We start from the raw sequence: 12,613 nt of genomic DNA on the forward strand, positions 1-12,613 counted from the left end.
GCCCCTTCATACAAGGAGGAAGCTGGAACAGAAATTGAGCAAGCCAATCTACATTTGCCACAGCAAACTTAGTGTGTGTTCATTCAAAATGTTGGCAAAAATAATGAACAGGCCAGAACCATGTGGCACAGCACTAGAAATGGTTGCCAGATGGATACCATTACTAATATTCAAGTAAGTTTGAATGGTTATAATTGGTCACGGTTATAACTGGCAGAGCTGAGACTTAAACCTAGGTCTGACCAGAATGCTATATTGCCTTTCAATTTGATCAGCAGCTCAGAATTCATCTACTCTTATTTCTGTCTCCCCCAACCCCCAAAGCTATGAAAGGGTATTTTTCTAGGATCCTCTCCTGATTTACCAATCCCAATGAAAACGAGATGCAGTTTGCCCTTGGGGCATCCATGATGTTTTTGGCAATCACCATGTGACTCTAACATTCCCTACTCCTGCTTAAAACCTTCCAGCAGCTATGTTGGCTAGAATTTGGATTTGTGTTGAGTGACAGAGACTCAAAATAAGACTCAAAATAAATATGAGTTAAACCAGAAAGACTTTTATTTCTCTCATGTAAAACACATCCAGAGGTAAGCAGTCAGGACTAGTTGGGCATCTTCCCTCCCAAAGTCATCATGCCCTGGGCTCCTTGTATCTTGTTGCTCAATCATCCTCAGCATGTGTCTTTAACATGAAGTCCAGGAGGGCTGCTTGAGTTCTAGCCATCACATTTGCATTCCAGCCAGCAGAGAGGAAGGACAAGAACACTGCAAAGAAGTAGCACCCAAACCTTTTGGTTACATCTCTTTGAGTACTTGGTAAGTGTCTCCACTTAACTGCAAGGGAAGTTGGCAGATGTAGCCTTTTGGTCAGATGGCTGTGTGCTCAGCTAAAAATCAAGGACTTTTACAGTAAGGAAGAAGGGGAGAATGCATACTACTGGTAAGTATCCGCCTCTGCTATAGTGACCTCATTGCATCCTGCAAAGACATTCACTGTGTCTTTTTCATTATATTGCAAAATTTCAAAATGGCAGGTGTCTTCTCTAGCACCTTGTACAGAGACTGACATATTTTAGGCACTTTATCATCTGTTAAAAAAAAGTCCCATTTTTATTTTGATGACATTTTAAGTGATTTAAACATAAATATGACTAGAGTATACCTGTATGAAATATGCTTGAAAAGCTGTGTGGAAAACAAAATTTTGTTTTTAAATCTTCATTCTCCTAATACATCAGGGTATTTCTATGGAGAGAAGGGAGGGAAAAGGATTCAAGTAATTTGGAGGAAAATTACAAACTACAGGTAAATCTAAAAGCAATAAAAATGAAAAAGAATTGTTGACATATAAGGATGGGAGGTTAAATAAAGAACTGTACAAAAATCAAACTCAATTCTAAATTTAAAACCAGAATGAAAATTTCAAAGAAGCAACCAGATCATACAACTGCAGTAGGTACACTGTGAACACATATCTTAAGTATAGCATAATGGTATGAAGTGGGATTTGAAATTAAGATAATCCTGGCTCTTCCTGTTATTATGTTACCTCCACCAGTTAATCTCTGAAGTAAAATTTTCTCACCTGAAAAATAATACTCGCTAAAAATTGTTACAATGAGGACATGAGAATATATGCAAACTATTTAACACTGGGTCTAATGCAAAGAAATACTCTATATACCACAGTAATATCACTCTCATGATATATTTTATTTATATGACTCTCTTCTCCTCTCCAAGAATTAAGTACTTCTTAAAAATCAAATCTTGAAAAATGTAGTCTTTTTGTTTTGTTCTTTTTTCTAAGCAGATTATAGCAACAAGACTGGCATACATATTTTTAAAATTTCAGATGATGCAATATTAATAAGTGATCCCATCCATAAATTTATAATTTTAATTATTTAATAATTCATTTATAACAATGCATGTCAAAATAAATCTGTACTTCAGATTTAACAAAATAAAAAGTTTGGTCTTTTCTTATGCTGTAGGAGCTGAGGCAACTTGCATTTGTGATACTCAATAATACCTGATTTTTCAGCTCATAGGGGGAAGGCAAGATACCAGTTAACAGTTAGCACCAGTAAACTTATACTTAGTTCGGCAGATTTCAAATTCTTATTTTTTCTTCTACATGGTGTATTATACATACTGTTGGCACTTAACAAAGAACATGTACTTAACTCTTTATGATTGTAAGCCCCTCAAAGGTGGGTACAAGATCTTACTCATCTTACCTAGCTATTTTTTGCAGTGACCACTACTGGTTGCCTCCCAAACAGCAAGTCCCTAATATCTTCCCTAGGTGATGGAACTCATTTAAGATGAATGACCACATGCTCCAGGAAATGGGCCCCCCTCCTACCTATAAAGCATTAATTAAGGATCTAAGCTAAGTAATTGGCCTTAGGATGAGCCTTTGTTTAATACAATGAGACTAACAGTGTGTGTATGGAGTGCTTAATGGAAGATTCTGAGATTTTTTTTTCTCTCTGATAAAAGGCTAAGAACTGCTCTTACTATCCTGCTTGGGATGTTATGAGGGTATAACATCTGAGCTGTGGCAGCCATCTTGTGACCATGAGGTAATAGACACAGCAAAGCAAAGCTGAAGATGATGGAACAGAAACACAAACAGGATCTGGTGCCTGTAAACAATGAACCATTGAATGAACCCTTGAACCTCCTATCTCCACTATTATTAAGCTAAAAGTAAGTGTCCTTATGGTTTAAGCCAGTGTTGGGTTTTCAATTACTTGCAACCAAAATCACCTCAGGTGTTACACAGTATTTTCACCCCCAGAATTTCTTACTGGTTGACTCTATGCACTGGTTCTTATGTTTGCCTGCTCTGACATTTTACCCTTCCATGTCATTGAGCACTGAGGATCCTAACATACTAATTTTATAGTATTATCTAGGTAGTTCATTACTTTCATTTTCTCTTGAGTGACTGATTGCCTTTCTTAGGATTAGTTTCATTTTCTTCAGGTACTTTCGAATTTTGATCTGCAGGCTCAGCTTTCATGGGAGCCTTCCTGCTCTTTACCTCTCCCTTCCTAATCTCCACTCCTTTCCTTTTGTAATTGCTTCTACCACCTGTTCGAACTGAGGGCTCCAGATCTATGGTGATAGTGGAACTATCACAGATCTACAAAGATCTATGTAAACAGAGGAGTAGGCTGTTTGAGAAGATCTGTCTACAATATATAGTCCCTGGCACTGGTTGTTGTTGCTTCTCAGTTTCAAGAGTGAGGAAACTCCATTCAAGACCCTGGTTTCATTACTTTGCAGGAGCTGACATTTCTGGCTACTTCGGCCTGCTTCCAGACCTGTAGCCCAGGTTCTGGCTTACAAATTCATTACACTTATCAGTTTGTTATTTCTGGTACCTGGAAATGTCTATACTGCTTTTGAACACAGCTATGCTTAAAATTTTCTCATTTTCTATTCAGAGCTCCAGAAATATACTTACCTAGGTACTCCATAGGCTAACATTTAAACACTATGTGAAAGAGAAAAAGATGGCTTTTTGGACAACATAAAGTTCTATGCCATGCACCATTCATTGGTAATAATCCTAAGTGAACAACAGAGTTTTGATGAATGAAATAAGATCTGTGTATTCTTCTGGATTAATAGCACACAGCAGATCAGCAGCACTGTTCTGCCTTCTGCTCATTTTTATTCACTCCCTAAAGTTAATGACATCAAAGGAAGAATAACATTGGGTCTGTTTACAAAATATGTTGCCTATATAAAATATGTCCCATAAAACACCTTCAGATCCAGTCAGTTTAATATAAAATGTTTTTAATTGTTTTTGAAAACATTTAAAAAACAATTTTTGAGCACTTTAATAAAAAAAGAGAACTGAAATGCTACTGCAATATTCAACTACTGTAGTTTCAGCAGGTACAACAGACAACAAAACACTGGGGAAATCTGACTTTTTGCACTAAATGAAACATGAAACAGGGCTTGTTTTTGTCATTTATCGTGTAGTAAAGCACATTATAGTACAAGACTATTATATGAACCTCAGAAGCACTGCACAAAAAAACACTTTCCTTCTTTTCAGTTCAAAAGTCAGTGCTTATTGCAATTATATGCAAAATTATTTACTTCATGAAGTTTTATGATAAACAGTATGCAAAATGTTTTAAACATCAAAACAATAAAAATAATCTGGAACAGAACATATTCAACAATAACTAAGCAGAATTAGTAAACATAAAGTAAATAACCTGTAAATAACTATGCTTGCCTGGTTAACACTGAACCAGTTTCAATACAGCGAAGAAAAAAAAGAGTGGTTACAGGAATCCTAGTACTGTACAAGATAAGTCAATAACACTCATGCACATTTTGTGATCATGTATTAACATGGTGAAGCAAACTAAACTTAATTCTTCCTGCTGTAATATTCTCATGTAAGAGAATAATAGAAATATCTCATTGAGATCAATGCACATTGCTACATAAGACAATTTTATCTGTCACTTTGATGACATTTTGTCTTTTCATAATGAAACACATTTAAAAAGTTTAATCTGTGGACTGTATTGGTTGCATTTATCCTAAGAGATGTGCCTACCACAGGTTCAACAAATTTAGTGCAATATATGAACCCCAGAAAGTTTGCTGGACGAATTCAACCAAATTTAAAGAGTTTGCTGCAATACTGTACAAGGGGTTAAAAATCCTCCAGTCTTAATATTTTTATCAAAAAAGATTTCCATTATTTTTATATTAGTAGGAAGCTAATAATGTAAACAAGGGATTAGAATGGCCTCAAAATCTCCTTTTCAGAGTATCTCATAAAGAAAGGCTCCCATCATTTGTCAGGAGAAATCACACAGTTTCCTTTGGGTATTGCATACTTTGGTGTGCAGTAGTGCTGTGTCTCAATGTACAGTGAAGAAATAACTAGCATCAAGAAAAAAATACCTAACAAATCATGAAATCAAGATAACAGCAAACACACACAAATGCCAATAACTAAGACATATCAATATATAAACCTCTGCGCCAACTCTAGCACCATTTATTTATCAAAATATGTTAATACCCTACCTTGCAAATTTATTGAACAACAAAACCTTATTAAACCCTTCAGCACATTTGCTAAATATTCATTGATTGTAGTCTTCTGATTGGCTTACTAAGGTAAAGGAAAGCTTAGCTAGGTTCAAGGTAGCATAGCAAATGGTTTTACGTTAGCTTTAAAAACAATGGCAATTTAAAAATCTCTTTGAAAGTGATCTTGAAACTCACTTAAATGGAGCTTTCAACCAGTGAGTAGGTTTGTGTCAACATGCAACTCATAAATAATTATTCACAAAACAAAATGGGAGCCATAGAGAGAAACATTTTAAAACAAATCCTGAGTTCTTCTTTTGCAATTGTGGTTATCACAATAAATAAATTAAGCAAGTAATAAAATGCTCTTCTTCAAGTACTATTGATATCCCCTTTGTTTCATCAGAGATATAAAGATTTGTGGCTTCAGACCTTAGGTGGTGAAATGTTTTTTGTTGTTTTTTATGTTATCCTCCTTCCTGTTTTTCAAAGGGATCTTATGATCAAACTACATTACTATATTCAGGAGGAGTGAGGGAGTCAGTCACTCAATTGAAGAGGAAAAAAACTGATTATTGTGGAATATTTTAATGAAAAATTTCAAAGTAAATCTCAATTAGAATCTCAATATGTACATGCAGCCATTGTGATGAAACTAAGAGAATGCTTTTGTTTTCCTTCTCATTCCCCTAACTTAACAAATAATAAAACATACAGCATTTTTCTAACATGCTTGTATTTATTATATTAAATTACAAATGCCTGGAGTTACATTTGCTTGTTTTGTGTGTGCGTGCCTGCGCATCTATGTGTGCTAGCTCCATATTAAAATCAACATTTAAATATTAATGCAAGGTCACAAATATAAATGGCTACTTGTTTTTTTTCCCTTAAAAATTTTAGTGCAGCTTTGCTTTCCTTAAAGTAATATTTAATTTTCCATTATTTTCTATTTAAGCCCTTCATCGTGGGTGTAAATGGTACTGAAGCCCCAGAAAGTCCTACAGAGATTTTTCACCCTACAGTAGCTCTATGCTTCAAGCCTAAATATTTATAATAACCTGAATATTATCCCTGTTTCAAGGAAGACTTTCTTGTCTACAGTTCACCTTAGCTATGATTTTATATCTAAAAGATAATGCCAACAACAAAATAGCCTATACCTAAAATTGATGGTTTATTCTGAGTTCTGTGCAGATCATCTGATGAAATGAAACTAACTTACACAAAATAAAGATCGACTGCTCTTGTAACAGCTGGATAGTCAATCAATGTGAATAAATGGGGCACATTATAAAATTTAAAACCTAATACTTGTTCTTCTACAGCCTACTGTCTTTAGACACTTGTTAAGAACTGAGGCAAGTCTAACCATTTCCTACTGAAGAAACCACTTCTGCAGCAAACGCTTTTAAAATGTCACAATTAATAGTATTTCTGCTGCGGGAGGCACTTCCATTAAGACAAATACAATACATATGTCTTTAGATACAGTGTGCTACATGTTATAAAACACAATTTAACCCAACATTTCAACAGTAGGATGGTCCTTGCTTTCTATCCATTCAAAACCTGATGAAGTCATAGAATTCATGGATTCACTGCAAATTTGTTGAAATAATGGGTCATTCTTTAATTCTTCCAGTGTAGCTTCATCATCTTGTCCCTGCTGACGACCTGGATCAAACAGTAGATTTGGGTCTAAAGTGTTCAAATCATTGATGCTGCCTGAGAGCTCAGAAGACAACCTGATATCGCTAGAGAAATCAGATGCAGTATTAGTGAGATCAGATGCTACCTGACCTACCAGCTGCTGGTTGGTTTGCAAGCTGTCTCCACTCAACAGGTCTTTAACAGTGCTATTGAAATCTAATTGTTGCTCTCCAATTTCTGATTGTGCTTGATTATCTCCAGGAGAAAAATTGATCTGATCGGTGCTATTACTTTTGGTGAGGTAAGATGGTGTTTGGAACTCATAAACAGAAGTGCTGGAATCGATCATATTTTGTGGGTTGGCACTAGGAAAAACAGTGGAAGGTTCCAAAATCTGAGTGAGATTCATCCGGGCTGTATAATTAGAGGGCAGGTTGTTCATTCCCAAACCTCTCACTGCATCATCATTGTCGGAATCAAGTTTACTCAACAAAACATTGGTTATTTTTTTACTGTTTGCTTGCTTCTGAAGAGCGTTTGGGAAGGCTGTCTGCATCATGACTGTCAATGGAACTGATTGGCTTCTTTGAGCTATGTTGTTGGCACATGCGTCTGTGTGAACATTTGTGAAAACATGAACTTCTGGGGTAACTGGACTTCCAAAGGGGGTCACATTAGATCGTGGGATATTAGATACTGGATAGAGGGTGCTTCCACTAAGATTACGTTGGCGATGAACAGCAGGGCTCACACTCCGGCATCTGAAGTTGCTGCTGGCAGATGAATTAGTTCCTTTATTATCAAGAGGGGCAGGGACTGCAAAACCCTCCTGTTTGTTGGTGTTATTTACAGTGGCACCTTGATGCTGCACAGGAGAGACAGGAGTCAAACGACCAAAATGAGTGTCATGATGTCTGGATTGAGACTGATAAGACTGTCCAGGCACAGCAAAAGCATGAGGTTTCCTGAAACGGTCTTCCACTAGTTCCTGATAGCTTGGGAGAATACCATGGCCAGAAACTGATGAATTACCAACCCCACTATACCCATTATTCATCCATTCAAGCTTGGTTTTGTCAGGGTGTGTGGCCATGGGTCTTTGCATCGGTTTCACAGGACTACTTGAGACAATGCTGGCGTCATGATATGCCATACTGGAGCTTATTGGAGTGAATGCAAACGGATTCCTGCATTCAACAGGGCTGGGGGGGACACTACTGCTGCAGTTAGAATGTGGAGTACCAATGGGTGTATGTCGGCTACTTCCTAAAGCACTATCCACAGGTGTAGTCTGGGCTAGCCTGGAGCAAGGGCTCTCCCGTGACAGACTCTGAGATCCAGCAATCATTTCAGATGTTGGGGTTGGGGTTGGGGTTGGAGTAGGAGTGGGTGTGGGTGTGGGTGTGGGTGTGTGGATTGGAGTGCCATTGCTGTGGATTGGATGATAGAAGTGGGTGCTGGAGGTGTGAGATGACATTGGAGCTCCTGGAGTTACTGACTGACTCTGAAGGGTCATTCCCAAACAGTTGCCGTAAGAATGAGAATTGTTCATTGACATTTGCTGCTCCATAAGCACCAGCTCTTCCACAATACTATCTTGTGTAAGTTCATCATCAAAAGGAAAGTAGCTTTCATTTGTCTGGGAAACAGAAGGCTCAAACTCCTTCAGTTCAGATTGCAGAGGTAACTGATCTGAAGAATGTGCTTGTATTTGATTTAAAGAAGATTCCTGTATCTGGCTATGTAGCTGCTGGCTATATGTGTCCTGTGGCATTCCTTCTAATTCCCAAACAGATTTCTCTAAGTCATTGATATCAGAGTGCTCAGGAATTGTCATAACACTGATATCTTGCTGTTGTTCACAGCTGGCAGATATAAACTCAGAATCTTTAGTGATTTGTTGCCATCCATTTGGATTAAAGCTGCCAACTGACTTTGAATCACTGTCCAAGAGAAAGACACTTCCTTCAAGTTTTACTTTTATATCTGGAGATGATGATGGGGTTGTTTGCTGTTCCAAAGCTGAATCACTGATAACAAGGGCAGAGGAATTCAAGGGTTGATTTGCTCCGATGTGTGAACCGACATTTACTGATACCTTGCTAGGAATCTGAGCACCTGCTGTTGAACCTTCTGTTTTCCCTGAATGCGGAACCTTTTGGTCCTTCTTAACACTGCCTTGTTTCTGCCCTTCTATGGTAGCTGCTGAAAGCTGTTCCACAATTGGTTTCTTTACAGGAGGCACCTGGGTCTCTTGCAATGTAGAAGACAGTCGTTTTCTTGGGCTTTTAGTGCATAATTTAGGGTCTTTATTGATTGAGTCACCATTAGGTGGTGAGCTGCTGCTGGTGAAAGTTAAGTTCTGAGAAGCAACTGATAGAGTGATAGTGCTTTGATTATTGCCTGTTGACGTGCCTGGCAGCATTTCATTACAGCGACTTTTACATTTGGTCCTCTGGTCACAGACCTTAGTTGCTTTTATTTCAATGACACCTTCATTTGAAGGTTTCTGCAGTGCTCCGTCTGTATTACTTTTCTGCCCCAAAAGGGCACTAGGTGTCTGGGGAGCTTTAGCCTCATCAGAGTTCTCTTGACACTGTACAGGATGCTCATCTGATGATGTTTCGGGTTCCACTTTGACTTCCACAGCAGATGTTCCCCCCGCACTGCTGCTCCTGGACCCAGGAGACTGAAGTGACACGACAGAACCATTCTTGATCTGTGGAACACTCCTTGATTCTTCTGTTGTTCCTGTAGCACTGCTGACTGAGGCAGAATGTTTAAGAGGGGTGTTACTGTTGCTGGGTGTGAGGGATATTGTTGTCATTTTCACCACATTTAGAGAACTCATGTGTGAAGCGGGTACAACAGCAGTTTTGATGGGACTACTAGTAAAGAGGACAGTAGTTGGAGAGCGAATGGTGAGTGCACTGGTGTTCGCTGGTTTGGGTAAGATCTGAGGGTAACGGTGCCGGGCAGAACGATCCCCACCAGGACTGGCTGGAACGTTCTGGGGAGTCTTTGGTGCCTGTTTCACAGACTGCATGTGCTGCGTGACCACCTGTACATTGAGGGGAAGAACTTTGCCGTCAGAAGAACTCACTGGACTCGGTGAAGTTACCAATTGCCTAGTCCGCTGGACCTGTTAAAAGATAGCAAAAAATCAGATTTAACAGGTCTAGCCTGTAAATACGAATTCATGTATCTGTATATACTTTTAAGTCATTTATTAAATGTTAATGTTAAAAAGAAAAAAGTTCCTATGTTAGAAGAGAGTTCTTCTAGACCAGGTTCTACACAATCAGACACATAAATGTAACAAATGCAACCATAATGCATTATAATTAAAAAATATGTAAGAACATTAAGTTACTTTTCAGTTTAGAAGACTAAAAGCTTCACACCTGTGATGAATATTTGCTGAAACAATGATTTAAGGGGGTTACAGGAAGAAGACATAAAATCTTGAAGAAACATACAACTGTAAAGGTTACCTACCAGAATCTATGCTAAGATGGCTCACTCATAGGGGAAACTGTCTTATAAATGTGCCTACCTTAAATGTCTGTAACTAAACCACTGCAAATAAGATACAACTACTGTCTACTCCAGTTTGCCCTATAATGAATAGTGCGGTTACCATGTATTTCATATTTTAATAACATGATGATGATAATAGGAACAAGAAAAACGATAAAATACCTCCTAAATATTATTATCAATAATAACATAAAGTACCAACTTACTCTCATTTTAAAAGTCCCTTCATCATAACCTCAGTTGTGTGAGATAGGAAAGGAGGAGACTGTTTCCTTATCTACAAATAGAGGTTAATAAACTAGCTAAAGAACTTGGCCAAGGTTCTAGTCCTGTATCTGATAAGCCACGGATAGGCCTACATTTAAGTAATCATTACACATTAGAATTTTACTCCATCTGAATGTAAAAAAGAAAAGCGTTTAAATTTAAAAAAAAGACTGCAATTAAATTATCTTGGCTGGGTGGGGTGGCTCACGCTTATAATCCCAGTACTTTGGGAGGCCAAGGCGGGTGGATCACTTGATGTCACAAGTTCAAGACCAGCCTGGCCAACTAAAAATACAAAACACAAAAATACAAAAATTAGCTGGGTGTGGTGGTGAGTACCTGTAATCCCAGTTACTCGGGAGGCTGAGGCAGAATAATTGCTTGAACTCAGGAGGTGGAGGTTGCAGTGAGCCGAGATCACAGCACTGCACTCCAGCCTGGGAGACAGAGCAAGACTCTGTCTCAAAAAAAAAAAAAAAAAAAAAAAAATCTTGGCTCAGCCAGGGATGAAACAACTCTAAAAATGAGAAAATTACTCACTCTTACATAAAGCTCTGAGTGGTTATGTGCATACTTTGTATGTCTTGGATCTTTATATTTTCAATAATGTTTCATAGCTTACTTTGTAATCAACAACATACATCCTGAATAAAAGACTGAAGGGGAATGAATCTTCCTGTGGTCACAAAATCAGTTTGTGGCTACCCTTATACCTGTCTTCTTTTCATCTGCCACTTTTAAGTAAACAATTGATTTCCCACCCTCCCAATAAGGCCAAATACTATTTAATTATATTACCGGAATGGGACTAGGGACAGCTGCCACAACGATACCAATAGGTTGAGGAGAAAGGATTGAAGGATTTCCATTAGGAAGATTAGTCACTCCATTGCTTGTAGCACTTTCTGACTTTTTTGCTGCAGATTCTCCTGGCAAAGGGGATTGTAGTTTCTGTTCTTGCTGCTTCTTCTGGATTTTCCGTTGCAACTGCTGTTTAGCATCAATTGGAGATGGCAAAGTCTTCACCTGAGGCTGAAAGGAATTACTTTCAGCTGTAGGTATAAAAGCAGAAGGCTGGGTAATTCCTTTCATTCCTGAAAATAAACAGAAAGGAAAGCTGCAATAAATACTCTCCTTTATAGAAGGGAGGTTCCTTTGAATTTCTTTGAGAATGTAGCCATCTACTGGACAAAGCAACCAAAATGGCAAATTTTAACTCACAATTTCTTTATGAAGCATTAGACTTCGAATTTATAAACAATTGTCAATATAGTTTTGTCATCTTACAATATGGTTCAACTCAGGCGACAGTTTCAGTTAACAACAGGATTTTAAAATCAGGTGACAGTTTCAGTTAACAACAGGATTTTAAAAACAGTAGCTATATCATAAATGTGCAGAAGCTAAGATAAATGCCAACACAGCATTTTTACATTTTCTCAAAGGTCAGTAAATTTCCCTCCCCCCATTTCTAATCAGAAATAAATACATGTATTTTCATGATTTTAATATTTAGCCCATGAGGGGCATTCAATAATTCAATAAATATTTGCTGAAGCCACTCCTCATAATGGAAGAAATTTGTATGGAGAAAACAGTTTTTAATCCTACCAGCAATTCATGGAAATAGGCACTATTATTTTATTGCTACTATACAATGATTCCAGTATGACCTAGAAGAAATGCAGAAGCAGAATTTCTTAACAAGACTAAAGTTAAGATATTCCAAAAAAGTGTCACTGAGAAAACCTTTAAAACAGTAAGATAAACACTGAAAAAAATTGACAAAATAAGCAAAATATAAATTTTAGGAAAAATGGATTATAAAATAAAAATTTTTTAAAAGCTCATTTCAGATTTAGGGCGTGGCATTGAGATCATTAGAAAGTAAGTTGTGGGCAGTAAAAACAATGAAGAGAAGAAAGGAGAGGAACAACTATCCTGCTGGTACACCTTGCCCTTTCTTTTCTTTTCCCCATCCCAATTTCTGCTTTTCATCATTCTAGTTAACAACAACAACTTGGTGTGGGGAGCAGGAAATAGACAATGAGGAAGCTATAACT

At 37.6% G+C, this 12,613-nt stretch overlaps 1 protein-coding gene and 1 long non-coding RNA gene across 4 annotated transcripts in view; both read right to left on the reverse strand.

Annotated features, from left to right (window-relative positions):
• Window positions 1–537: 537 nt before the first annotated feature.
• LOC134808536 (uncharacterized) lies at window positions 538–1,248 on the reverse strand. The gene is made up of 2 exons (XR_010151714.1): window positions 1,165–1,248; window positions 538–767 (listed from the first exon to the last, which is right to left on the reverse strand). It is a non-coding gene; the product is annotated as an uncharacterized LOC134808536 (long non-coding RNA).
• A 2,556-nt stretch (window positions 1,249–3,804) lies between these two features.
• The window catches only part of RFX7 (regulatory factor X7), a 151,142-nt gene continuing 142,333 nt past the window's right edge, over window positions 3,805–12,613 (reverse strand). For all 3 annotated transcript variants that reach the window (XM_063794976.1, XM_054667560.2, XM_054667561.2), the window contains 2 exons: window positions 11,349–11,644; window positions 3,805–9,885 (listed from right to left, as the gene is read on the reverse strand). In XM_063794976.1, coding sequence (XP_063651046.1) covers window positions 6,610–9,885; window positions 11,349–11,644 — 3,572 coding nt within the window. In that variant the 3' untranslated portion in view covers window positions 3,805–6,609. The remainder of the gene's footprint in view (window positions 9,886–11,348; window positions 11,645–12,613) is intronic.

Source organism: Pan troglodytes, chromosome 16 (assembly GCF_028858775.2).
Source record: "Pan troglodytes isolate AG18354 chromosome 16, NHGRI_mPanTro3-v2.0_pri, whole genome shotgun sequence".
Taxonomy (NCBI): domain Eukaryota; kingdom Metazoa; phylum Chordata; class Mammalia; order Primates; family Hominidae; genus Pan; species Pan troglodytes.